At 44.1% G+C, this 25,146-nt stretch overlaps 1 protein-coding gene across 8 annotated transcripts in view; it reads right to left on the bottom strand.

Moving 5' to 3' along the window:
• The window catches only part of TMCC1 (transmembrane and coiled-coil domain family 1), a 126,070-nt gene that overhangs the window by 52,716 nt on the left and 48,208 nt on the right, over positions 1–25,146 (bottom strand). The window contains exon 1 of one of the 8 annotated variants that reach the window (XM_068906708.1): positions 24,519–24,677. The exons of 6 other annotated variants lie outside the window; for them this stretch is intronic. In XM_068906708.1, coding sequence (XP_068762809.1) covers positions 24,519–24,557 — 39 coding nt within the window. In that variant the 5' untranslated portion in view covers positions 24,558–24,677. Of the gene's footprint in view, positions 1–9,453; positions 9,861–24,518; positions 24,678–25,146 lie in introns of those variants that run through there. One more of the 8 variants, XM_068906707.1, reaches the window with a different exon arrangement.

The raw sequence follows: 25,146 nt of genomic DNA, 5'->3' as shown, positions 1-25,146 counted from the left end.
CTGCTTTAGCTGACCCTGCAGGGGGGTTGGACCTCTCCAGAGGACTCGGCCAGCCTCAATGATTCTGTGATTCTATGAGTGTCAGCATGTATTTTAAATTCTTCAACACATGTAATTTTCAGTCTACTGCCAAATGAACCCAACTACCAGATCGTCATTCATCAGCAGTGAATTACACTGGTCTTGCAAAATTAATGTCTACCCACAGCATCATTAACTGTGAAGGAAAGTCTTACAGAGCGGAAGAACTTCTACTGCGTGTTAACATCATATTAGAAGACAGTACTGACCAGTTCCTTGTGGAATATTTTTATGACATTTGATTGCATGGTAATGTTTCAGCTGTTCAGAACAGAGACAGGAAATGACTGCTCAGGTGGCAAATGCTGCTGTAATAGCTAAATGCCACCTTTATGCCAAGAACCTACTACTCTAGCCCATATACGGAGAAGTGGTCTCTCTCGTGGCCTCTTCCCAAGGCATGCAGCATGGCACCTCGAGCTGGAAGATGTCCTCCTGTCAGCGGAGAAGGAGGTCAAAGAGTCAGGAGCAGGTACTTACAGTGACTGGTAAGATTGAACCATCCAAATTTATAAAATTTTCAGAATACATAGTATACATGCATGCACTTCAACAAATCTTAACATTTTTAATTCTTTTTCACTCCAATCTTTCAAGTTACACAATGTCAAATCTCCCTTGACCTTGCTATAACAGTTAACTATGTACTATAAAAGGAGGAGGAAGGTCACATTTTAGGGGGCTGAATCAACAACGTATTGAAGCAAACACGACTAATGAAACCTGTTAACAATGGGCCTGGACATGAGGAGGTAAGAGCAGGTTGATCCATGAGATATTCTCAAGTGAAATAAAAATCAACCATTAGATGAAACATGACCTGAAACAGAAAAATCAGAGATGATACCTAGAAACTACGTAACAGATTGAACAACCAGGTTTAATGCACCACAGCCAGCAAAATGCAAGCTTGCTAAATAAAGCATTGGTACTGTAGAGCTGCACCAATTTAACTAATGGTTCATCATACTCCAGACTGGTGAGAGCTTCCCAGCTTCTACATGTAGACGTGTGAACGAGCTGGTCCTTTCATCTCTTGACTTTTCTCTCCCTTTCCCCCAGGCTCTCTACCAACCTTGCATTTTCTGTTCTGTACCAGAAGGAGGAGCGTGTTTCCTACAAAAACCAAGCAGCCAGGGCCTATGAGAAGGAGCACGTAGTAGCCGAGGGGCTGCCCCTGCGCCAGCACAGAAAGCCAAGCTCCCTGACCCGGCCAGGGTGTGTGATCTCTCCAGTAATCCAATCCGACACAGCTGTCAGCAGGAACCTGATCCCAGCTCCACAAGCGTGGAGACTGCAGGGTGAATTATACCGATAACTCAGCAAACAATACGGATGCAGCTGATCACATCAGCAGAAAAGGGCTTACAAACTAGTCCGTCCACATGACTGAATACAAGAGCTTTGTTAGTTAAAAACACCTACAACAGCATTAAAGTTTACTCCTTTCTGTTGCTGTATTTTCATCAGTACATACATTTCAACCCAGCTTACACAGACGCTTTGAAAAATGATCCAGCCCAGGTCAGCTAGCAACACAACTTGCCACTTGAGCAACAGCAACTCTTCTCAGTAGAGCGAACGTGCCCAAACCTAAAGAACAACTATGAAAACATAGCAGATAAAAGAATACATTTTAAGTTGAATTTTCATATCGCACTTCACACCTGAAAAGGGTAATAGCCATTTTGCTCACTTGCAGGAAGCTCTCTGACCAAAGCAAATTTGTATGGGCTTTTACTTCCCCGTACGTAATTACGGTGCATAATGGAGGCAGAGGCTAAACTAGGCACTGGCAGGAGACAGCGCACACCACCACATACACGAACATCTAAAAATATAGGTCTTCTTAGAAATTAAATGCCAGATTAGTAAATCTTCCCAAGCTACCACAGGAGAGTTCTAAGTCTCTCTCTAAATAGGTTACATTAATGCCAGATGAAAACAAACATTATTAGATGCAAGTCTACTCTGTTCAGACCAGAACAGTAAAAGAACCCAAGGTTCTTTTCCCTCATAGTTTGCAAACAATTCTAATTTTGAACTTTCTGATTTTAAAATCTCTCCCTCTACACATTTCACAGAAGCTTTATTACTGACGAATAAGAAAGGGAAAGAACTGAAGGATATTTTTAACTGGAAGATGAAATGTGTGTCCAATTGGCACAAGGCTCTGCTAAATAATATCACCAATGTGTAAACAAATAGCATCAGAAAAGGAATCCTACCTCAAAAATATTGCTATGTTTTGGGGAGAGAAAAGGCAGGAAGTGTTTGGGACGGAGGAGATGAAGAAAAATAAACAGTTACATCACTCTAAAACACATTAGGAGGCTAATTTGCCTAGTGAACTACTCTGGAAGGCAGCAGAGCCCAAGAGCTACAGAGAGAATCACCAAAACAAGGTGAGAAAAGGTAAGATAACTCTGTACGTAAGGGGCAGGAAAACGCCCTACTGAAGCGGATAACTAAGAATTCTTATTTAGCTCTCTCCCCGCTCATCCAATGTTTTTTAGTGACTGCAGCATGAAGGAGGGAAGATTTCCAACTCAGCTGATGAGGAAATTGCATTACGGTAGCTCCCTCTGCAGTCAGCGTGGGATCTAAAGTGAAGAATGGCCACGGCAGCGACAACAGGACACTTTCAAGAAACCGTTCCAAACAGCTACTTCAGGAAGCTTAAGGCATATTCTTCTGGTGCACGTTCATGCAGACTGAGATGATTTCTCAAGGTAGCAAAGAGAACCAAACAAACACCACAGAAAACTATTTGTAACGTGAACCTGTAACAGCAGAATTATCAGAGAAAGACAATGCCAGGGGAGTCCCTGCAAATGGTTGTCCTCTGGTTTTCACACTCAAACTACAAATCAGCTCTTAGGGAAATAACTCCATCCATTTGAGATCTACCTTTCACTTAATAAAGGTATATTTATTTTGCCAAGTAAAAAAGACTCTCAAAGTAAAAATTTCAAAATTTATTGAGTGGGATAAACATCCATGTTTGACCAATTTCTAGAGAATCTCCAGTGACTTCTTGAGTAAGGTCCTTTTTCTGCGTTACTGAGCAAGAGTACCAGGTTCTGTGCTTCTTGAGGAAATGAGATGATCTATGCCTGTAATCCCGGATTAAATGTTTCAGATGTACAAAAACCAAAATCTCCTACTCAGGCAATCACTTAGTACCATTTCCTCTTTTTGGGGGCCACCATTCACACTATTGCTGGATTTGCCTAGCCTAATACTACAGTTCTTCAGACAAAAGACCATTTCTTCCATATGCATTAGGAAAGCGCAGCACACACTGAATTTTATGAGCATCAAGCAAGATAACATGAAATGCAATGCAGTACAGTCCTGAATTTTACATATCTGACAACACGCTTGAGTCAAGGCTCATATAAAAGTTACTATCCCTCAGAGTTCACCACAGATTTTTTTTTTTCCCCCCCACACAGTGAATGAAGACCTTTACATGATATTTTACGTAATAAAACTCTGGGAGAACATGTACAAATTAAGTAGTTAGTGAAGATTTTGAAAAGATCAACATATCTCAATGGCTTTGAGAAAATCTGTAAAGGAAGAATTAGTATCTCTCCAAAATAGATTTGCAACCATACTCCTACTTTAAAAAAAAGAGCTTCCTACCTGAGATGTTTATATGTTCAGTGTGGAAAATAGCTTAATGATAGGATTTCTGAAATAAAGAACCTGCAGCAACCAGCTTTCTATTTTTGCCACAGATGGCCAAACAGCAGATGTTTGTCTTGAAAAATCCTATAACATTTGAAGTCACAAAGTTCCAGTTCTGAGTATCTCAGTTCCTCCCTTATCCTGCAAACCACAACTGCTTTATCATTTGCATGGAGAAAAAACATGTTTATAGTGACTCTTTATCTAGCTATGAGAAAACAGTAGATACAGTTATATTGTGTGAACTGTGACTGAATTGCAACTGTCAACGAGAACTCCTTGCCTGGCCTTTTTAGACCCAATTGAAAGTTATTTCAAGTCTAAAATGGCACAATGATTTCTTTGCACAGTCCTTTTTTTTTTTTTTCTCCACTCACTGCTGGCATGAAAAGCATCTTCTTCATCTTTTAGCATAAAACAACAGAGTCAAAAGCCTATTATGTACATATGATGCAAGAGTCATAGAATATTATAAAAGATCAACATTTTGATAATAATCGCACGCTAATTTAAAGAAATAAGTTATTAAAAAAAAATTCCAGTAAGGTCAGTTTGGCTGACCCATGCAAACTAAGACTCTAACTCACTGTCCTCTGAGCAGCACTCTGCAAGCAGAGAAACAGTGCGCTTCTCTTTCCTTGGCCTGCAAAGGAGCCATCACTCCTGATTTTTGAAGGTGCTGTTTCATGTTACAGCTAAGTAGATCAAATAGAAAACTGCCATTTAAAGGGGGGGGAGGGGGCTCCTACTCTCCTCCCCTGCACATCCCGTCTTCACGTGTCCCTGCAGTCCCCCTTGCACCAGACCTAGCTGCGTCTGAGCTGGTTCAGGTGGCTGATTCAATGGAAGGCTGTCTTCCCTTCTCCCCTCTTTTTTTGGTGTGGTGAGTTTTCCACTGGATAAACCAGCTGAACTGACCCTCCACACAGTTGCACAATTGCTAGATCTAACCCAAGGAAAAAGTATGTGGATGTGAGCAGGGTGGAAGAATGGGACTGCTCCCTTCAGTGGCAAATGCTTCTTAGGTTAAACTGGCTCTAATATGAAGCTGCACCCTAAGACACTCTATAGCAATTTCTCAGATTAAAACTGACATATACCAGATGTAATAGCTGTGGTTTGGGCCAGGAACACATGTATTTTAATTTCCTAGAACACAGAAAGCATGTTCAGGTACTTATGAAGTCACACTATTGTGTTATTTTTCATAGGACCACTGCATTAGATTATGGTAAAGCTACTTTAAAAAAAAGTTTGGAATGAGCATTACGTATTAATTTACACATATATACATACATATACACACACACGTACATACACATATGCCAACTGATTTTGCCAGCTCATGCTATACCTGGAGCAATGCACTATAACACTGAACAAAAGGTCCATGAGCATACCATCGAAATTCCTCAAAGAACAGAAAGTGGGTTTCCAGGAGTTTTATGACCAGGAATATGGAGTGGAGTGGAGTATGTGTTGGTCTGTGCTACCTCAAACACCTGGAAGAGCATTTGGCCCAAGTCTCAGGGCTTTCAGAGAGGAACAGCAGTAGTCAGGAATGAAATTTGGTGGAACTCAAGAAAATTGTTGGAATACTGGTGAAAGTGAAAAGAGCTACGGGCAGGACAGATGTGTGGGGTGTACTTACACAGCAAAGTCCTGGTGCAGCTGCAGATACATAAGCCCAAATTTTTCATGAGTTTGTCTACACAGCGTGATGAAGATGGGAATATAGAGTAGAATATTGTATCTATTCCGGCTTTAGTTTAAATCAGCCAGATACGAACAGAAATCAGGACATGCTAGAATGGACCAAGTATCTGTATAACTGTGCGTTTGGCAATCCCTTTACCAACTCTTTTTGCTTGTTATAGGCTAGATTACTTAAAACTCTATCTTCATTTCGGTGGCCAGAAAAGCTCAGAGAACTCTGATAGAAATGCTGAGCATACATACTCGTTACTTCCAAATTACTGTAGACTAGCTCAGATCCCCACGAGCCTATGCTGTTTCCTAATGGTCAAGGAGTTATGTTAACAGAGAAGATGCTCCTTGAAATTTATCTTCTGCTATTCCAAATATCAAGATTCACTAGAGAAAGTGGGCTTAAGCATGCACTTGGTTACGGTAAAAATCAATGCAATTATACTCACTATTATTTCTCCCCTTCCAATTGTGTTTCTTGTTTTGTTTTGTTTTTTAAACAGGATGTGTCATGTCCAACCACAATTAACTTTTAGGAGAGTGAGAGACAGAGAGAGAGAAAGAGACATAATGCAGAGCAGAAAGGAAGAAAACTGCTGACTTTACCTAGCAGTAATGTAAGCATACTAATGCTACCAGGAATTTTCTTAAGGGTATAATACCAAGTGGAGTTATCAATGTATAAGTGGGTGCAGTGGCCTCATTTCCCCTTGCTAAAAGATAACGTTCTTTGGAGGAAAAATGGCAGAAAAGAAAAAGTCCTACATTTGAACTTCACTGGACTCTCACGAGGCATACACAGATCACATGTGGCCCATGTAAGACCTTTCTGCTTCAAAGCGCTGCGCTGCTTCAGTTGACTGCATTAATGCAAGCAGCAGTACTGAAGTGGATTTGCCTGCTTGTGGATTATAGGAGACAGTCATTCAAAAAGTCACTTAGCATAAATATTCCCTTCAAAGAGAAGACAGGGCTTTAGAAGTTACATGGCAAAGAAGGTATAGACAAAAAACACTGGAGAGCGCGTGTTTTAACAGTCAAGGTACTGCTGCACCAAAGCAGTTTAACACAAAACGCCAATGAGGACTCTTTTCTTCACCCTCACAAATGGGGGAGGGGAAGGAACTTTAATCTAAACTTTACGAACACCAAGCTTGGCTAAGATTATGTCTGAGCAATAGTGAGCGATAGGTTGCAATTCCCTGAGCGTATGACAAGTGCAGCAGCCAGCATGGAGCTCCTTAGCTTGGATGCTTTAGGAGAAGGAGAAGCTGCAGCAGTGAAATCTGCAGGGAAATCTATCTCCCACAGTGGGATGGGTTGGTCTTACAGGTAGCAAAGTCGAGGCACAACAAATTAAAGACATTTGCTCAAGATCACTGAGACAGAATTAGGAATAGCACCTGAGAGCTGCAGTTTCATGGCTCATAGGTTAAAAATCTGTCATTGCCAGGCAACTCAAATCACTGACCTGCTCCAACATCCCCGTGGCAGTTCCAATTTGTTCAGGAAAATGTAATGGGTAAATTTCTGTCGGGAGACTTTATACTTGTCACTTATGTGATGTCTGTCCACATCGTATTTCTGCTAGCCTCCTACTGGCTTCATTATCAAGCCTCTTTTTTTGCCTTCCCTCCTCCAATTATCCTTCCTGTTGTCAGAACAGCAAGCATGAGGCTTCTGCTTTCTCTTTGCACAGGCAGTGCAGGGCAGGTATGAGGCCACAGTTGTTTTCAGGTGCACCTTGCCACCTAAAAACATGTAAGCTGGCCAGAGCTAAGTCTGGCAACAGCCGCACACTGGTAGCTCTGCATCATTCAGCAGAGCCTGGTGTGATAGGAACCTCCAGCATTATGGTTGCCCGCAGCACAGCGGAGATGTTAACAACAGAGCTTCTGCCTCTCCTGTGACTTATCTCATCCCATATTCCCTCCCACCCTCCTTCGGAAAGCCAGCCCTGACCAGCCGGCCACTTTCTGAAGGAGTTGGCCACTTCATCAGGCACCATCTCACCTAGCTCCCACTCTCCATCCTTCTGTACCGCTAACGTAGGCTACACTAGATCAGCCTCTCCCTTCAAAACCGCATCATACCAACAGACCACACTATCACCAGGGTATACAGAGACCAGGAAGAGAAATCCATGCTGATAAATATGAACAGGTAGGCTTTTTCAATGCAGCGTTCTGGTTCCTGCATGCACAGTATCTACAAGGATCTGTTACAACTCATTACTTCTTTCACCCCAACACAGGAGTTTGGGATACCTTGTTCGAAAAATTTATTACAACCTAGAAGGGTAAGCCTTACCACCTCAGCAGTTTGGCTGCTATTCTAACTAAAATAGGAAATGTAGCCTAGAAAGCTGAATCTTCTCTTAACTTCACAGTTTGCACAGCTTTTTGTAGCAATGAAGATGTTAGCAAGAGCAGAGACCAGATGAGTCATTTACATTTTCTGGAAGTTTAAAGAGTCTTCTGCAACTGCAGCTCATTTCAGTGCTAGCTGCAACATCTGTTGTCAAATGTCCTCTGGCTTCCTCAGGTGTGGTTTCTTCACCTGTGGGCTTCAGGGCTTCTGATCATTCCGAGTATGCACAGAACTCCTTAACGAAATTAAGATTTCCAAAAGTATAATCAAGAAAAACAGAGAAAGCCTTCTGCCAGCTTCTAGATCAAAATAGAAAAGAAATATACACACAAGAAATTACCATGCCTAGAGAGCGTTAGCCAGTCTGCATCTTGTTCATTAGATGCATGCTGACTAAAGCATACTGAATGTGTTTAATTTTCCATTTCCATGTAAAACAAATTAGCTGGACTAAATCTCTGATTTTTAATAACTTCTCATACCCTTTTATGCATACATTTAAGTAGTGACTAGGTTGCAAAAGACTTCCAGTCCCCGATGAACTGGACCTGTTTTGAGTAAGTGACCTGACAGGTAAAAAGGTTTGTGATTTTTCACCACTCTCTTGAACCATAAGAGATCTAGTCAGGATGTTTAATACCGCACAGAATAAGAATCTGAGTACAACATTATCTCCTGAGGATTGTATGTGTCAAAATATATAGGAAGCTTTCTTCTGAGCTTTAAAAGGAAAATTTAAATTTGTTTGAATTAGTTCATAAGGAAAAATGTATTGATTTGAAGGACTGAATCATCATTGTATTCTAGATTATGTTTATATGAATTTTTATCAGAGTGTTTTCTTATATCACAATAAGAAACTGGGTTAAATCTTCTAATGCCAAAGAAAACAGCATTTCATTTTTCTCCTGTCTGACCGAATCAGAGTAGTCAGTAATTCAGAGCTTGCTCTGAACCGGTCCCAGCACAGGCGCTGCACAGCGGAACCTCGGGGGAGCCCGTGCTTGACCTGCACAGGGCAAACGAGCAAAAGCTACGCGACCCCTTTCACCGCGAACAACGCTCCGGACACCCTGCTTTGGAAAGCCCTTCCCACAAGAGCGCAACAGCTTCAAAGGCGGCAAGGGGGAGAAAGGAGATGTGGGTTCAGAGGGAAGTGACCACAGGAAGACAACAGAGCTGGAACACCCGCACACTCCCCCTTAGCAGAAGGCAGATTCATTAAGCCAAGGACCCCAGCAGTGTGCCACAGTCAGTCCTGCAATAACTTCATAAATAACGATTACTTCTAGAAATGAGGCTTTTTGTTCCCCCTCCTTTGCTTCAGTGCCTTTGAAGAGAGCCTTACGCGTGAAGACGAGGCAAAAGTTTCTTCTTTTCTCCTCCAAGAGAGGCAACAGAACGGAAAGACTCTGTCTGCGCCATGCACATCTCCCTTGACCAAGGGATTACTGAAGAAATTGCCAGCAGTTGCATTATTGTGTACTTCCAAACAGACTACAACTGCCATCACAGCCAAAGTACAAAACGTATTCACATGAATCCATTCCAGAAACAGAAACTTCTTCTGAAAATGAGAGCGTGAACCAGGAGTTTTACCTGCAGGCAGGTGGAATCGCCGACTGTCTGACGGAGTAGAGACATCTGCAGCCCTGGTCTCGTCTGGAATTTTGCAGCTCGTTAGTAAATGTGGGAGGTTATTTGCCTTATCACTGGTTCTCACACGATCCATAAGAGAACTGGATCCAATGCTGAATATAGCCCTATTTTGAGCAGGTTGCTGGACTAGATGCTTTCCAAACAGCCACTCCAACCTGAATTATTTTACATTTTATTCATCTTCTCTGAATAAGCAGAGCTCTGTACTTGCTTTCTTTACACTAGATGGTCTTTGGTGCAGTAGAAACCAGCTCTCCTTCCAGCGAGAAGGGGCCAGACTCTTCTCCGTGGTGCCCTGCGACAGGACAAGAGGCAACGGGCACAAACTGAACCACAGGCAGTTTCATCTGAACAGGAGGAGGAGGAGAGGAAGACAACACGTTTTTTTCCTTATCTTTGTGAAAAAACCCTTCTCTATCAATAAACCAAACTATAACCAAGACATCAACAGGTTTTTAATTCCTATGTTACAGATTCGTAAGTGACTCAAAAGCTGACTTTTTCTGAGCCCTCTTAATGCAGTTGAATACTTCTTTCTCATTGCTTTATAAAATACAGGGTACTGAAACAGCAGCTTTTGATCCAAACCTAAAAAAAACCCCTCTAATAGCTTGGCTTCAGAGCTAGCATATGCCATAGTCTCATCTGTTTGCCTCTGAATTTAGAGGGACAAAGAGGGCATGTTTGCATGGAAACTTCAAAAACAAAAAAGTGAACTGGGTTGTTATAAAATCCATCTATCCATTGGGCTATTTGGGAGAAAAAGTAAAAAAAACGAAGCTATTGAAGACCGTATTTACTCACCACAATGAGAAGAGTGACTGCATCATCCACAAGTATATCTGAGACGATCTAGATAATTCAGGGCAAAACGACTAGAAACACTGTTTTCTAGGGCCAAACAATGCAAGAGGCTGGTCAGCTTTTCTGCCTAAAGTAATCTTCTATATAGTTCTTCGAGACAACATGCTGTTGGGCTGCAAAGAGGTTACAGAGTACTCTGCATCCAGTACGACAACAAAGGTTCCCCTCTGGGTACGTTCTCCGAGCGCCCCAAATACAAGCGCGAGTAGACAACTCCATTCCTCTCACCCAAGCATACTTCTGCTTGAGTTCACTTCATAAGACTAAAGAAATGAGGAATACACCTGCTTGCTGATGCATTAATCTTGAGTTAATTATCAACTCACTAAATCATCAGAATGTGCTAATGGAAAAATCTCAGTGAAAGCTCCTTGGCTTTTCCGGTATAGCGGGGATCGGAGCAGCAGCGAGGAGCCTGCCACAGGTGGAGCCGGAAACGTTTAACTGACCGGCCCTAGCCCCCGAGGGGCGACCCACGCAGCACGCTGAGCCTGCGGCCAGGGGCTGGGCCTGGGCTGCGTTAGTGTTCAAGAAGCGACGGCAACCAACTCACAGAGAGAGCACGATACCAAGTCGCTTCCATTCGTTATGTGATCTTTAAGAGACAACGGGCCCTAGGTGTTACTCCTTTATCAAGTGCTTATATAAAAGAGGTGCATATTTAAAAATCAGTTTGAACTTTTTTTAGACGTTCTCTGAAACAGATGTTTTTATACTCATTCTCTTCCTCTGAACATTGCTATTTTTCCACTATTGCTACTAAGCCTGAAATCCAAGTGGGTTTTATTTAAGATGGATATTATATGGAAATTTTAACTATCTTCTCCCACTTTCTGCCTTGAGGACAGGGCGTGAGCTCACCTGATGTCCACAGACCGCAGAATCAGAAACGTGGAATCGCTTACGGGGCACCAGAGAGTCCTGCTGCTCCGTGACAAGGGCCGATTTCAATCAAATTAGTTTGGAAGATTGCTCTCTGACTGCGGATAGCTGAACTTTTCATTTGGCTTTTAAAAAGACGTTTAAAAATGACAACAAGATCTACAGCCTATTTCTTTGATTTGAAAGATCTGAGAGTTCAGGTATAAACGGGCTGCTTTGTTAACCAAAAGCAACGTTACAATTGTAACTGCTAAGAATGGGATCTAACAGCTAGGAGGAACTCTGTTTAAGTTAGTGATCTTCCACCCATTGTCAACTGTACTCAGCAATATAAAATTACTTTAAATGGACCTAAACGCTACTACTCCAAAAAGCTCTGCAAGCACCTCAAGATCTCTGTGTAAACGAGCATCAGTACAACGCCGAGCCGGACTACGGCAGGCAACCGGCCGTTTCCCCCCGCCGGACAGGGAGCCGCCAGGACCTCCACGCTGGCTCTCCGCTCCCTTTCAGCGCTACAAGAACCCTGCTCGTGAGGTGTTTCAGGAGGGAGTAGGTCGTACACAACTCAGGTTACCTGCACTGGAACAGACGGAGGCTTCAACCCTGTCTGAGAGGTTGCGGTATTTTTCAAAAGTGGTTTAGTAATAGAGATACGTTAACGGTCTTCCCGGAGATCAACTTACATTTCATCCCACCTCTATGCAAAGAGCGGCAGAGCTCACTTTGCAAGACCTCTCACTAACGCTGCTTCCTCGCAGGGATGCTGGCTGGCAAGAGACCAGTCCTTTTCAACGCTCTGCCTGGCAACCACGTACCAGGTGGCAGACAAGTCACTGTAAGGGGTACTGCTACCTGCAGCAAGCTACCTGCATCAGCGTAGATGCAGAAAGGTGTCAGTCCACTACAGACTGACTTCATTTCCCAATCTATACATTACACTGAAACAGATAATTTTCTTTCTCCAAACACTATCAACAGACTGTTAAACTGAGCTCTGAAAGTGCTCAATCTCCGGATACGATGCAAACAAACCCCTGGTAGGTACCTTTCTGGCAGAAAATATGATTTATGAAAAGATGTTTGTCCTTCATTATTACGTGGAAACAGCGGGCTGTCTTGCAGGGATTCCATTCGGTACAATTGCCGTGTCTGGATTTGAAAGAAATGTGTGTAATTCTTGTAGATAACTATTACACTCAGTATTGCAAGTTATTACAGTTTTTCAAAATCTTTCCTAATCTAAGATTGCAGTAAAGAGCACCTTAGGTTTTATGTTACTGAATGCCAGAGTTTTAATTAGACTGCCTAGAGGCTATCTGTAGTTGCAATATTTTGTGATGGATTGATCTTTTTAAATGTATGACACAGGTCAAAACGCCAACCTAAATGATGAGCTGCCTTTGAAATCTGCAAGATACCACAGACCCAAAAGTGATTAAGAAACCTTGGACTTCCTTCCACCGCAGATTTTATACTGAACCCTAGTTATGCAAGGTTCAACACAAGAACAGGAAAACACAACGCAATCATTGTCTTTTTCGTCAGTGTGTTAACCAGTGTTACAACTGCACGGTTACCTTGGACATGAGAAGTAGTCCTCCGTTCGTTACTACACTTATTGGCTTCCCTATATTTTGCATCTCTCTGTTCACAGCGCTACAGTGATCAACACGCATCAAAAAGCGCCCTTCAAAGCCAATACTTCTGACCCAAGTATATTTGAACCTGTTTGTTTGCTGCTGACTCTTGCTACGCTACTCACAAACAGTTTTCAATTTACAGCCCAGGCACTGAAGCTTGTGTAGAGGGCACCTATTCACACAGGCTAATGTTTGCATATTCACCGATCAAAAATATCAGAAAAATAAGGTTAAAGTTGATCAATAATACATACATTTCTTGAATGTCAATTTAAGTATTCAAAGCTTTGATGTTTCAGGTCCAACAACAATTACAGTTATGAGTCTTTCAACTGTGCAGTGCTTACTGTTAAAACCCTGAGAGTCTGCATGGTCTTAGAGAAGTAGGAGGCCTTTTTGGTTCAGCTTATTATTATTATTATTTTTTTTTTTTTAATTCTTTGATTATGTGTAAAAGGTCACACTTATTTGCTCTTTGGTACTAGTTCTGGCAGTCAGATCCGGATGTCTAGATGAAAATCACATCAAAGAGAACGAAATACAGTAGTCAGCTGAGTAATGTGCCAGTTGCTCAAAACTTATGATATAGATCTCTCTGTCGGCTACAGATGGTATCTAGGGTACAGCCAATTAGCTGGAGACATGACAGAATGAAACGGCAGGAATAGCTGGAACACAGTCTCCTCTCTGGCAAAACTAACCATGTGTTCCCAAAGAACTGAGGCCCCTCAGTACAGCAGGAACGGAGAGATTTAGATTTCCACTGCAGCGTCACTGGCACTCCAGGCTGGGACGTCCCCCTCAGACTGACAGCAACACATCACTGAAGGAACATGCACTGAGACTTTCCTTTGTCAAGTGCGTAATTCTTTCCTCACTACTGATTATCTAAATAGTTTGGATAATCCACAACCCTTTCTACCTGTTCAGTGGATTATCTCATTTTTGAGATGTCTCACTTTGAATATTTAATTTCTCATACTTTATGTAACCATCTCTTTCGAGCGCTCTGTGTACAAACGCTGTTTTCCCTTCAGCTCCCTTACAGCACAAAAAGGATACTCTTACATAATGTATGCAGGCTATGGCACACCTCTGAACCTCTGCAGAGGAGCATTTAGGAATACAGCGTTTTAGGAAAAAAGAACAATTAAAAAAGTCCAGGTTAAATTAACTCATACGCAACCCAATGAAAAGGCAGAAGGATGCCACAGATCAAGTTATCAGATTATTGCTAATACATTAACTTAATTAAACAACTATTCAATCTGGACCACTGATTTTGAAAGCACCAAACACAAATGTAAAAAGAGCTCCAAATCTGACAGGTATTTAAATTTATAGCGCTTTATCCTACCACGTAATATCGATGACTAAGAGATAATTTCTCTACTCGATTCCAGGACTCGGAGTCCCCACACCTCTGTAACCCAGCAAGTATCATTTCTGAGACTAACGGGCCTGATCCTAAGGTATGCCAGACTCCTACTGAAATTAATGCTTTGTGCATACAAAGCAGAGGAATGCTTTTTAATCTTTCATTTAAAAAGAAGGGCAACCTACATTTCACTGAAAGAAGAAACACACACCAACTAAAAGCTTATTTAAATAGAGAAAAATGATAGTAAACTTTAGCCCTAATCCAGAACAGTAGTCCTGAACACTGAAGACCAGTGGGCAACAGTTCTGCACTAATATTTCACATGCTTTGCAATCCACCCTCAAGTGAAACACCTCCTCCCTACCAACTTGAAGCTTTTCATTTCCTCTGCTCCTATTGTCTGATGAAGCAATTTATTTCTGATGAAGGAAATATTTCTGTCCCCCGTGAAGCTTTTGTTCACCACCAACAGGATTCTGGGGCCTTTCACATCGGCGGCGTAGGCAGCGGGTTTCAGGGCACCCTGCAGGCAGACGTGCTTGAGCAAGCAAAAAAACAGTAATGGACTCTCTGACACTTCTGCAACTAAAAATCTGAAAATTATGAAGCAAGCACATTCAGGCTTCTGAATATAGCATTCACTTAGAGATGCTGTGCTTTTAGTCTTTGAGAAACATGTCCAGAAAAAGAAGAGTTTGGAAACACGAGGAAACTTTTGAATATCACACATTCCGTTTTCACCATGCAGAAGAGTTTCTAACGTACATACCAGCAATATTTTAAAAATTAGTGTAATACACTATTTTGCATTATCCAGGCGGCTTTAAAATTCCTATTTATGAACCTATCATATATCAGCACACCAAGGCCTTACTTTCTACAACACTCACCCTTTCCTTTTTCTTCCAAGGTTAGCCTGGCAGCTGTAACAACTACCCACTTACCTGGAACATCTCCGCGTGTTAAACCACGTGCTCACAATAGAGGTTTAAAATAGGCAGCATAACAAATACAACATCCCCAAAGAGGCAATTTCAAAAAAAAAAAAAAAGTTTCACTTCTCTTTCCTTGAGCTTACTGATACATTTGTTACCTTGATTATTCCTTTTGTCTGCCAATAGGAAGATTCCCAAGGTGGTTGAACAGCACTTACTTCAGGGGAATCCTCTGTTTTATTTCAGTGCTTTGACCTTATTTAATGGTATATACATAGCTGAGAGTATTCTTCCAGCGGCAAGAGAAAGACAGCATAATCTTTCTGATCTTTACATCTAGAGGAGGGAGGTCATGTAAAAACGCTTCAACCATATGTGGCCTGCAAACGTCACTAAAAGATATCATAGAGGGAGGTGGATTGCAATTATTATGGGTATAGGTGGACTGCAGGTCTCTTCACTGGTACTAAGTTAAGAAGTAGGGTGATGGCATCCAACCACTTTTGATCCTCATCATAACCAGTAATCTACATAAACGTGAAAACTATATTTAGTGATGCAGCACTTCCAGATGATAGATTTATGTGGTTCAAGCATGCCTGCGTACTGCCCCTACTCACATGCAAACCTTCCAGTTTTGCCATTTCACAGAAGACATTGCATCCAAGTTTAAAAATATTTCAGCTCCTTCCTGAAGGACTGATTTATGACCTCGCGCCTCTTGGCAAATCCACTGATAAGCTACAATCAATACTGACAATTGATTTCAGGGCAGGTTTTTGCTGGTTAGCCCCCACATAAAGGCTATCCCATGCTTATTTAAACAATCCTTCAAATTTCATTTTCTTTGGCAGTAGTTTGTAATTCTGGAAATTAACCTTTTACTTGTTACGAATGTTCCCACGATGACAACAACAGTGCTAGCTGGCTTCTAAGAGTTAAGCACAGCGTATGCAGACAACATGGAGAAAACATTTTTCTGTAGCTGAGTATTTACCAACGGCGCTCAAGAAAAAAATTTAGTTTCTATTCATGTGGTCTTGGCCTGAATTCTTGCTGAGTGTGTGGCCCTTTGAATGCCCTGTCAGAAAGGTCAAATGCTATCACTTGCCATGTGCTGCTGAAACATTTTATTACCTTGATTTCAAATCTAAATACAATTACATACTTTTAATGCCTACTAATATTTTCATAGCAGCTCTCTGAAGGATTAAAACCTTATTTCATTTCCTTAGCAATGTTTCATGCTTATTTTAAATATTCTCAAAGCTCACAATTCAAGTATACAGCAAAATATTCCAAAATCCCTTCCAAAATCCTGGTAATTTGAATTCCCGATTCAAATACTAGTTGATTTCAGTGGTCTCTGAACTGCATCTTAAGCTAGAAATCTTGCTTCTCTAGTTTTCCCGTCAGTGTTTTATCAGGATGTATGTCCTGAAACTTAGAATATATTTGAAAATGAATTAACTTCTGTCTTCAAAAGATGGCATATTCAGACTCAGCCCATCTGAACTGACAGTCTGAAATGCATGTACAACTTTGTTTATTGCCTAGTAATGAAAAATACCATTGTTTCAAAATTTAATGACCCTCAGTATTGACTTATTTGATGTGATCAGCCCCCATTTCCTCCTGTCATGAATTTTGCAGGGAGACTGATTTTGGAACCTGGGAGACTTGTCTAAAGATGTTGAGGAAAAAATCCATCCAAACACAAGAAAGGTTAAATTGCAACTCTACGGCACTGGGATTAATATTTTACTTATTGTAACACTGAAATGAGCTGTTGAGATAAGAAAAATGTTCTAAGTCACAAAAGATATGCAACCCCATTTAAAAATAAGAAATAAAAAGCATTCAAAAACTTCACTTGCAAGGCTCCGCTAAGTCACGGCTACCGGGCAACACGCTTGTCCTCTTCTCCTTGATCAAGAGCTCACCACACTGTACGGCCGCGAGCTTTTACACTGCGGTAACAGGTCATCCGGTAATTTCAGTTTATGGAAAAAGGAGGCGTCCCGTGCTCTTACTAGCCTCAAGGGGCCGACGGCATAAGAGTGACAGCTACGACTGCTCCAGCAGCCAGCCAAAAAAAAAAAAGTGTCCTATCATCTGCTACTATTCTAGCAAACCAAATAACAAGAAAACAACCCTCAGAAGCGCAAACGCTTGTCAAGAGTCCCAGAGGAGCATGTGCCATCGCTCACAGCCGCGGCACGCGGACTAGTTTCGCCGCTCAGCCCCCGGGCGCAGCCTGCCCTGTGTCTCATCTGTTCGGTTTTCCCACATTTGTTTTATTTAGAAACGGGTCTGAGAAGAGACAGAGAGGCTGCTGTGGAGAAGAATGCCATTCTTCAGCCAAACGCCAGTTCGGACAGATGCTGTGGCAGAGACTTACCGAGAGCCCTCAATCCAGAAGCAACGCTGCACTCTCGGACAGCTGCACGCCACGTAACCTACAGCTCAGCAGAGATCTGTAACAGAGAAACATCCCCCACCGCTCACTAAAAACAGCATTTTGAAGGCTCGAAGGCGGGTTACTTTGGCTTTCTGAAAACTCCCTTTGGTTTGTCAAACAGAATGGAAACTTTGGCATATTATTTATTCTGAGCTATGAAAGCTTTTGAGTTTATTTTTGCTCGGGAACTTTTCAGATGCTAACCCACTTGTGACTGTCAACGCCAGCGCGTTTCCCTGCGCAAAGCCGGCGACGGGATTTCCGCGAGAGGCGAAAGGACTGGCTCTGCTGCAGCCAGCACAGGCCGGCGGGCACGCGGGCGCCGGCGGCACGGCACGGCACGGCACGGCACGGCACGGCTCCCCGCGGCAGCCGCGCCGAGGGCTGGCCAGGCCCGCAGCCCGCAGCCGTGCCGGCAGCACGGGCCCCGAGCGGCAGGAGGCACGTAGGCGGTGGGAACGGACAGTACAATTTTTTCAGAGTCCTGAGGCACCAGAGACCCTATGTCGAGGCATGAGAAAACATCAACAGTCAAAACCGCACCTGCGCTGAGTACCCTTCTGCTCTTGAAATAAAGATCGCAGTTAGCTTGAGGAAAAGTTGGAGTAATAGCCCTGAAGACAGAAATCAATTTAATGGACAGACAACCCAAGGAAGAGCCCTACTATCCTGCCAATTTATCCTAAACACAGCCGAAAATTTATAAAAAAACATGGTGTGAAAAGATACCTGAACTTCTACTATTCAAGTCAGGTGTTCATGTGAAAATTACAGAAGCAGTCCGGTGGAAACAGGATCACAATAATCTGCTCACCTTGTACGGCACAGTCATCTTAGAGAAGTAACTTTGGAAAAAAAGAGCAGATTTAACTAACAGAATGGACAAATCTTGTCTTCCCTCCCTGAGGCACCGAAATCCTCTGAACGAAACCTTTATTATCCTCTTCCCGGCTCACCAAACACAAGCGTTCACAATAAATCCTTGACAAGAAGTACTTTGGAGGCCACTGCCACATCCTTAACCACATGTCCTTTGTCAAGGTAGGGAGTCCAAAACTGCATGTCTGCCAAGTGTTAAAACTAACTCAAGTTCTCTTGCTCCTATTATTTCATTTTCCCTGCACCTCCAAAGCCTTTTACCAATGTAAGTGTTCTTCCCCCCTTTCTGACAAGGACTAGTTTACATACACGTTTTCATCATGGACTGCCTCATCCAAATGGAAAGATTTGCAAAAGGGAAGCAAACTATTTTCTGCCTCTAGAGACAGAGAGGCTGAAGAAGTGGTTTATCATGTGGGAATTCAGAGGAGAGGGGCAAAGACTGCACGAGCATCAAGCTCTGGAAAGGACCCCCTAAAGGTAACTAGTTCAGAGTAAGGATGCCAATGCGTCTACTCCCTCCTTTGATCACTGCCGGTAGGAAATTCCAATTGTTATTGCTATCCAGCTCCATGTAAGCACCCATTATCAAGTATGACAACAATTTAAGAAGCAAGCAGCCACGAGCTGCGGAATTTCATTACACAGATAAAAGATGCATTTATGTAAGCTGCATTCCGTTTGTAGTCTGTGCTTACATCCACTCAGGTCATGAGTCTGTTTGGCAACGAACCATCCCACACCGTTTACCAGCCCCCAGCTGGCATGCACAGGGGTAACAGAGCTTCTTGGAATTATCTGCAATGTCTTTTCTCATGAAGAGAAATGCCTATTCAAACCTCTAATATCTCTGCATATTACGCTCACTGTTAATTACCAATGCCACGATGTAAGGAGATGCTCCAAGTCTCTTTTACTTGTGCACTGTCATGGCATTCACAAAGGCGTAAGATCAAGACAGAACAAACTCCTCACGAAACCTGTTACTCCTACTTCTTAAAACGGACAGATTGGTCACCAGAGGGCCGGAAGCTCATTTTCCTTTTGCAAGGTGAAGGTGATACCTCTGCAACACTTTCCTAGATGCTCCCAGGAACTAGGTAGCGCAGCAGAAGCTTGTTCCCTTCTAAAGAGCCCCAGAAAAACTGATATTTCTTGTTACTGGCAGTATCGATTCAAGACTGGCATTCTGTGAGCAGTGCAGAATTTGAGGAGCCATAGGAAACTGTTTGTCTGCTGCTCTATTTAACATGAGAACAGGGTTAAAATACATTAGATTAAACAGGGTTAAAATACATTAGATTACCAAATTTTCCTCTCACTTCTGACTCTCCCCCTCCAACTATGTTAACTGGCTAAGATGCATTAAATGCCAGCTCTGTGAACAGTTTTACTGAAAACTCAGTGAGAACTACTATTTTACAGATTTTAATAGTGAGCAGATGCATTCTGAACTTAGATAGGGTTTTTTTGATTCTATATCTCCTAACAACCAAGCAGGCCAAACAAACAGATGCATCCATCTTTTAATCATTTTAGCTATAAAAGTGCAATCAGCGCTATATCTTTGCTAAATGCAATTTCTGCTTTGAATATTCAACATTAGGGGAGCTTTTTTCCAATAAACAGATAAGAACAGCCTGAGGTTTCTTTATGTGTTTGGCAAGGGGTTAACCAATAAGACATGATACTGTAAAAATGAGCTTCTTTCAGATAGGAAAAAAATTCATCTTAACAGCTGAGATTCTCCAAAAACAGATACTGTCAATAAACGTATTTCTTAACCTAGAACAGTGAGAGATGGGAATCAGTCACACAGCAATGGGCTCCTGAGCTCAGGAGCATGAAGTCGCTCTACCATTAACTTCCTGGATAACCGTTTTACTGACCTGAGAAAGGACCAAGTACTTACTTTCATATTACAAACTTCTTTAGAGACTTGCCCTCCTCAAGCCAGAGGCAGACACAAAAAAGGATACAGACATAAAGAACGTAAGCGTTGGACTCCGGGAATCCTCAGAACTTGAAGACTACCGTTGACCTTTTTCTTCTGTGCCAAACAATTCTTGAATTCTAAGCACCATGATTCCACCACACGTGAACCTCTTTTAGCTTAAGGGACAGTATAATGGACAGGGTCTTAAGGGGTAAATTGTTTTAATACTGTATATTATTCCACATCTGTTTAAACTAAGTAAGTTTGAACTGCTGAAAATCTTGTTTTATACTACGGTCATCTTAAAAAAAAAAACACACTTCTAACCAAGGACAGAGACTCCCACTGATGCCTCTATACCCACAAAAATAAGAGGGCAGCAGCATCAAGAGTAAAGGGAACGATCAGTCCACACTGGGTAACAAACAGAGCTGGGAGAAGAGCAACCCATTTGGGGTATGATATCAAGTGTTGGGCCATAGCCACCCAAGACCAACTTTGACGCAAGAGAAGAATAACCGAGAAAAAGCCAAGGAGGCGCTGTCAGAAAAAAAACTTTGCTTATGTGAATGACTAAAGAACCGGCATGGCAGACCATGCTGGCAGTATGAGAAATTCATACACTAAACCTTCAGAAAGACTACTGGTACTTCCTTTAGAGAATACACGGAATATCTCATAGTTCAAATAAGAATATACCAAATCTATTTTGGCACAATCCAGTGAAGTCTTTCCCACAAGTAAACTTAGCGCACGCGCGCACACACACACACCACTTTAGGTGTTTAAAAACCCATTCAGTACGTAAGAAAACCTATTTAGTACATAAGAGCAAAGTACTCCAGTCTATGGCTTTTTAACAGCATTTAGCACGTTGGCTAAATGAATTCAGTGTCGTTCCAGTTTGCAAAGATTACTTTCTGTTGGTCTTTTTTCTTTCCTTCTTTCTTTAAATTAGACCTGGCCTTTTCTAGTCAAAAGTTCAGCCATACATGAAAGCACTTTTTGGATCAAAAGCTGACCTTTAGAAGAACTGGTATGGATTTTAACTCAAGAAAAGCTTTCTTTGCATACAGTTCATATATATCTCCATTATTTTACTTCCATAAACTCAGCTAAAACATCTGGACAAAATCAAGCAGAGTAACAGTTGGATGCGGTTTCGTGCTATTACACCAAGAATGAGGGAATTCCTCAACTAAACATAACACAGCAGCAGCACTTTGTGAGGTTTTGGGTGACAGTAATTGCAGGCCCTTCAAGGATTTCCAAACAGTACAAGATGGAGAGCGGTAGGAAATAAAACACTTGGAAAATGCTTCGCACACTCAGGAAAAGAAAAAAGAAAAAAAAAGAGGAAACAAACAAAGCGAACAGTCCGAGTTTGGCCTAGGGAAGACATGTGTTGAACTAAACTGAAAGCCACCGAGTATTCTGCCTTAAGTTTTAACGGTAAACTTGCAATAATTTATGGCTCCAATTTTTAACAGTTACGGGCTTTTAAACTGGGAAACTAATATCCAAGCAGCCACATACAAACACTAAATGCTGATTTGGTTTATACAAAATAAGCAATAACACTTGAAGACAGGGCTCTGTAACTTTCTGAAAAAACTTCTAAAATTCCTGATAAAAACAGGTTTTCTCAAATGCAAACATTTCATAGTTCAGTATAAGGTTAAGTACTTACAGCATCTCTCCCTAGAACAGTATTTCAAAAGTTGACAACCATTACGTAAATACGAGAAAGGCATTAACCCCATTCACGGAACGAAGAGCGAGGCCCAGAGAGCTTAAGGGATTTGATCAAGGCCAGGCAGCGCAAAGAGCCATGTTGGAAAGAGAAACCAGCTCTTCAAGATCCAACCCTGCATCACGGAGCCACGCTCCTCCTTCCTGCGTGAAGCCCTATGTTTTCTTTGCTAATGTTTTATATGCACTGGGGACAGCATTTTCACTCTATAACTCCCAAATCTGCATAGCTACATTCATTTTGAAATCTCCACCACTAAATTCAGCTAGAAACTGAAATGTTGACCTTACGGCTGCATAAGGCAAACACACACCGTTTAATAATGTCCTCCTTTACCCAAGAAGAGGATACATCCCGGTAGCAGGTGCACCAGGTCTTGCAAAAACACCTGCCAACTTTGGACCTTCAACTCTGGACCATAAAAGAGTCCTGATTTTTACCTCAGAAACATTCATGAAGTATTGCCTTCTTCTATCCTGTCTGCCAGCCATTGCATTTTAGTGAAAAATCTATTAAGAAAATTCTATGTCTTTTCTACTGTTTCCCACCAACAGATCATGGAGTTCTTTACGAGGCCATTTGCTATTTCCTCCCTCCCCCCAAAGAGTTCCAAAGATAAAGCGGGTTTCCCAGTCCCACCCCCAAGGCTAGCACGGAGATAGGGAGATGGAGTCCTCACCCCACATCCGAACCCAGGCAAGCACAATCCGTTTTGATTGTTCCTTCATACAGGTACACTTTTCCTTATTTTGGTAAATAAGGATCAAGAGCTAGAACAACTAATACGAAGTTAATCACTACACAATTTCTTATCCAAGAAAAACAATTCCAAGCTCTCATTTTTGTTCCTTTAGTTCAATATACTGTAAAAGCTATTCATCACTTTCAAGTAAAACTAAGTAGCTAACAAGCTGCTGAGGCTAAGCAATTGTTTAAAGTAGGTTTGACATGATCGGAGTTAATTCAGTGGAAAACACAATTTTGTCAGTCAGGCAACATGAAAAAGGAGAAAGTGCTGGAAAAATAAACTGCAGACAGTGTTCCCATAATAGAATCAGTTTAAACAATCTCCAAATTCACACTGCCTGCCTCTGTCAACCACACTTAAAACAGAGTTTCCAAACTGGTTCATTTAAGACTGCTTTAGCTGCCCCGTATAAGCAGGGCTTAGATATGAAGTTCTTTATTAAGCAGGTGAAGTCACTTCTGAGGGGACGATTAAACCCTCCTGCCTGCGAAGGTTTGTTCTGTTTGCAGGCACAGCTCTTGGCACGGAACAAGGCAGACTGATAAAAGATGCAAGTTTCCCTTATTCGCAGCCCCTTGAAGCGCTCACTCCAGTGTCTTTACGGTGAGGAGATACTCGGAGAACCAGAAGTACATAAAACACCGATTTATTGCAAAACCATAGCCTTTCCCAACACAGTCCGCAGGGAGTTCTGACCTATTTTCAGTGCTGATAACGGCATTTTAAAATCTGAAACCTTTACACGCATACTTGCAGGAAAAAGAGTTTAAACGTACTGTGAAAACTTAGCTCATGCACGCGTCCGAGCGGACGCTGCAGCTCGCGTTCCAGGGAGAGGAGCGGGGCCGGGCCGGGGCCGGGCCGGGGTCGGGGCCGGGGTCGGGGCCGGGGGCCGGGCGGGGGTCGGGGCCGGGGGCCGGGCGGGGGTCGGGGCCGGGGGCCGGGGGCCGGGCGGGGGTCGGGGCCGGGGGCCGGGGCCGGGGGTCGGGGCCGGGGGTCGGGGCCGGGGGCCGGGCGGGGGTCGGGGCCGGGGGGTCGGGGGCCGGGGCAGCCCCGCGCGCTCACGGGTGACAGCGCCGCGGGGTCCTCCGCCCCCGCCCCCTCCCCGGCGGCCCCTCGGAAGAGAGCGGCGCCCGCTCTCCCTGCGCAGCAAAACCTGTCCGCAGCAGCTCCTTTGTTCTTCGGTCGCGCCCCGAGAGCCAGCGCCGCCCAGGCCGGGCTCTGCCGCCCTCCCCGCCGCCGCCGCCCCGCTCCGCTCCGCTGGGCCCAGCGGGAAGGGGGCCGCCGCCGCCGCCGCCGCCGCCGGGGGAGCGAGACCCGGCCGCCCCCGGCAGACGCCCCAGCCCACGGCAGCGCCGACCGCGCGGCCGGCGCAGAACAAAGCCGCGCCGCAGCCCGCAGCCCGCAGCGCGGGGGGGCCCCGCCGAGCGCCCCCCGCCGAGCGCCCCCCGCCGAGCGCCCCCCGCCGAGCGCCCCCCCTTCGAGCGCCCCCCTTCGAGCGCCCCCCCCCCGCCGCCGCCCACCTTGGAGAGCTGCCGGCGCAGGCTGAAGCGCTGCACCATGGTCCGCGCCGCCTACGGCCGCCCGCCGCCGCCGCGCATCCTCCTCCGCCGCCGCCGGCGGGCAGCGAGGCCCGGCCGCGCCCCCAGCTGCCGGCACCTCCTGCTCCGCCGACCCAGCCCGCGGCCCGGCGGGGAGGGCGGACCGGGGCGGGGAGGGCGGACCGGGGCGGGGCGGGGCGCTGCGCTCGCCCCGGGCCGGGCCGCCCCCCGCCGCCCCCCGCCGCCCCCCGCCGCCCCCGGCGCCCGGGAGGAGGCAGCGCCCGCCGGGCCCCGCACCCGCAGCCCGACCCGGGACCCGTCTGGCCACAAGGCAAGAGCGGAGCCACGCGAGGGGCGCGGCGGGCCGGACGGCTGGGCCGTTTGCCGCCTCCGCGTCTCTAAGCAAATTACGCTTAAACCTCGCTGCACCGTGGGAAGCAGCCGCCTGGGTCACCGACAACTCTCCAACGAGGCGCCGCTGCGACCCAGCGCAGCCCTGCCGGTGCCTCCAGCAACAAAGCCAAACGCCATCCGTCATCCATGCGGAAAGGTTACCCCACAGCTGATGTTTTCTCCGCACACAAGTTCTTTCCCTGCCTGGGGCAGAGGG

This window comes from Struthio camelus, chromosome 14, assembly GCF_040807025.1.
Source record: "Struthio camelus isolate bStrCam1 chromosome 14, bStrCam1.hap1, whole genome shotgun sequence".
NCBI classification, from domain to species: Eukaryota; Metazoa; Chordata; class Aves; order Struthioniformes; family Struthionidae; genus Struthio; species Struthio camelus.
Note: the sequence above shows the minus strand (reverse complement) of the source record. Positions and strands in the feature narration are given on the sequence as shown.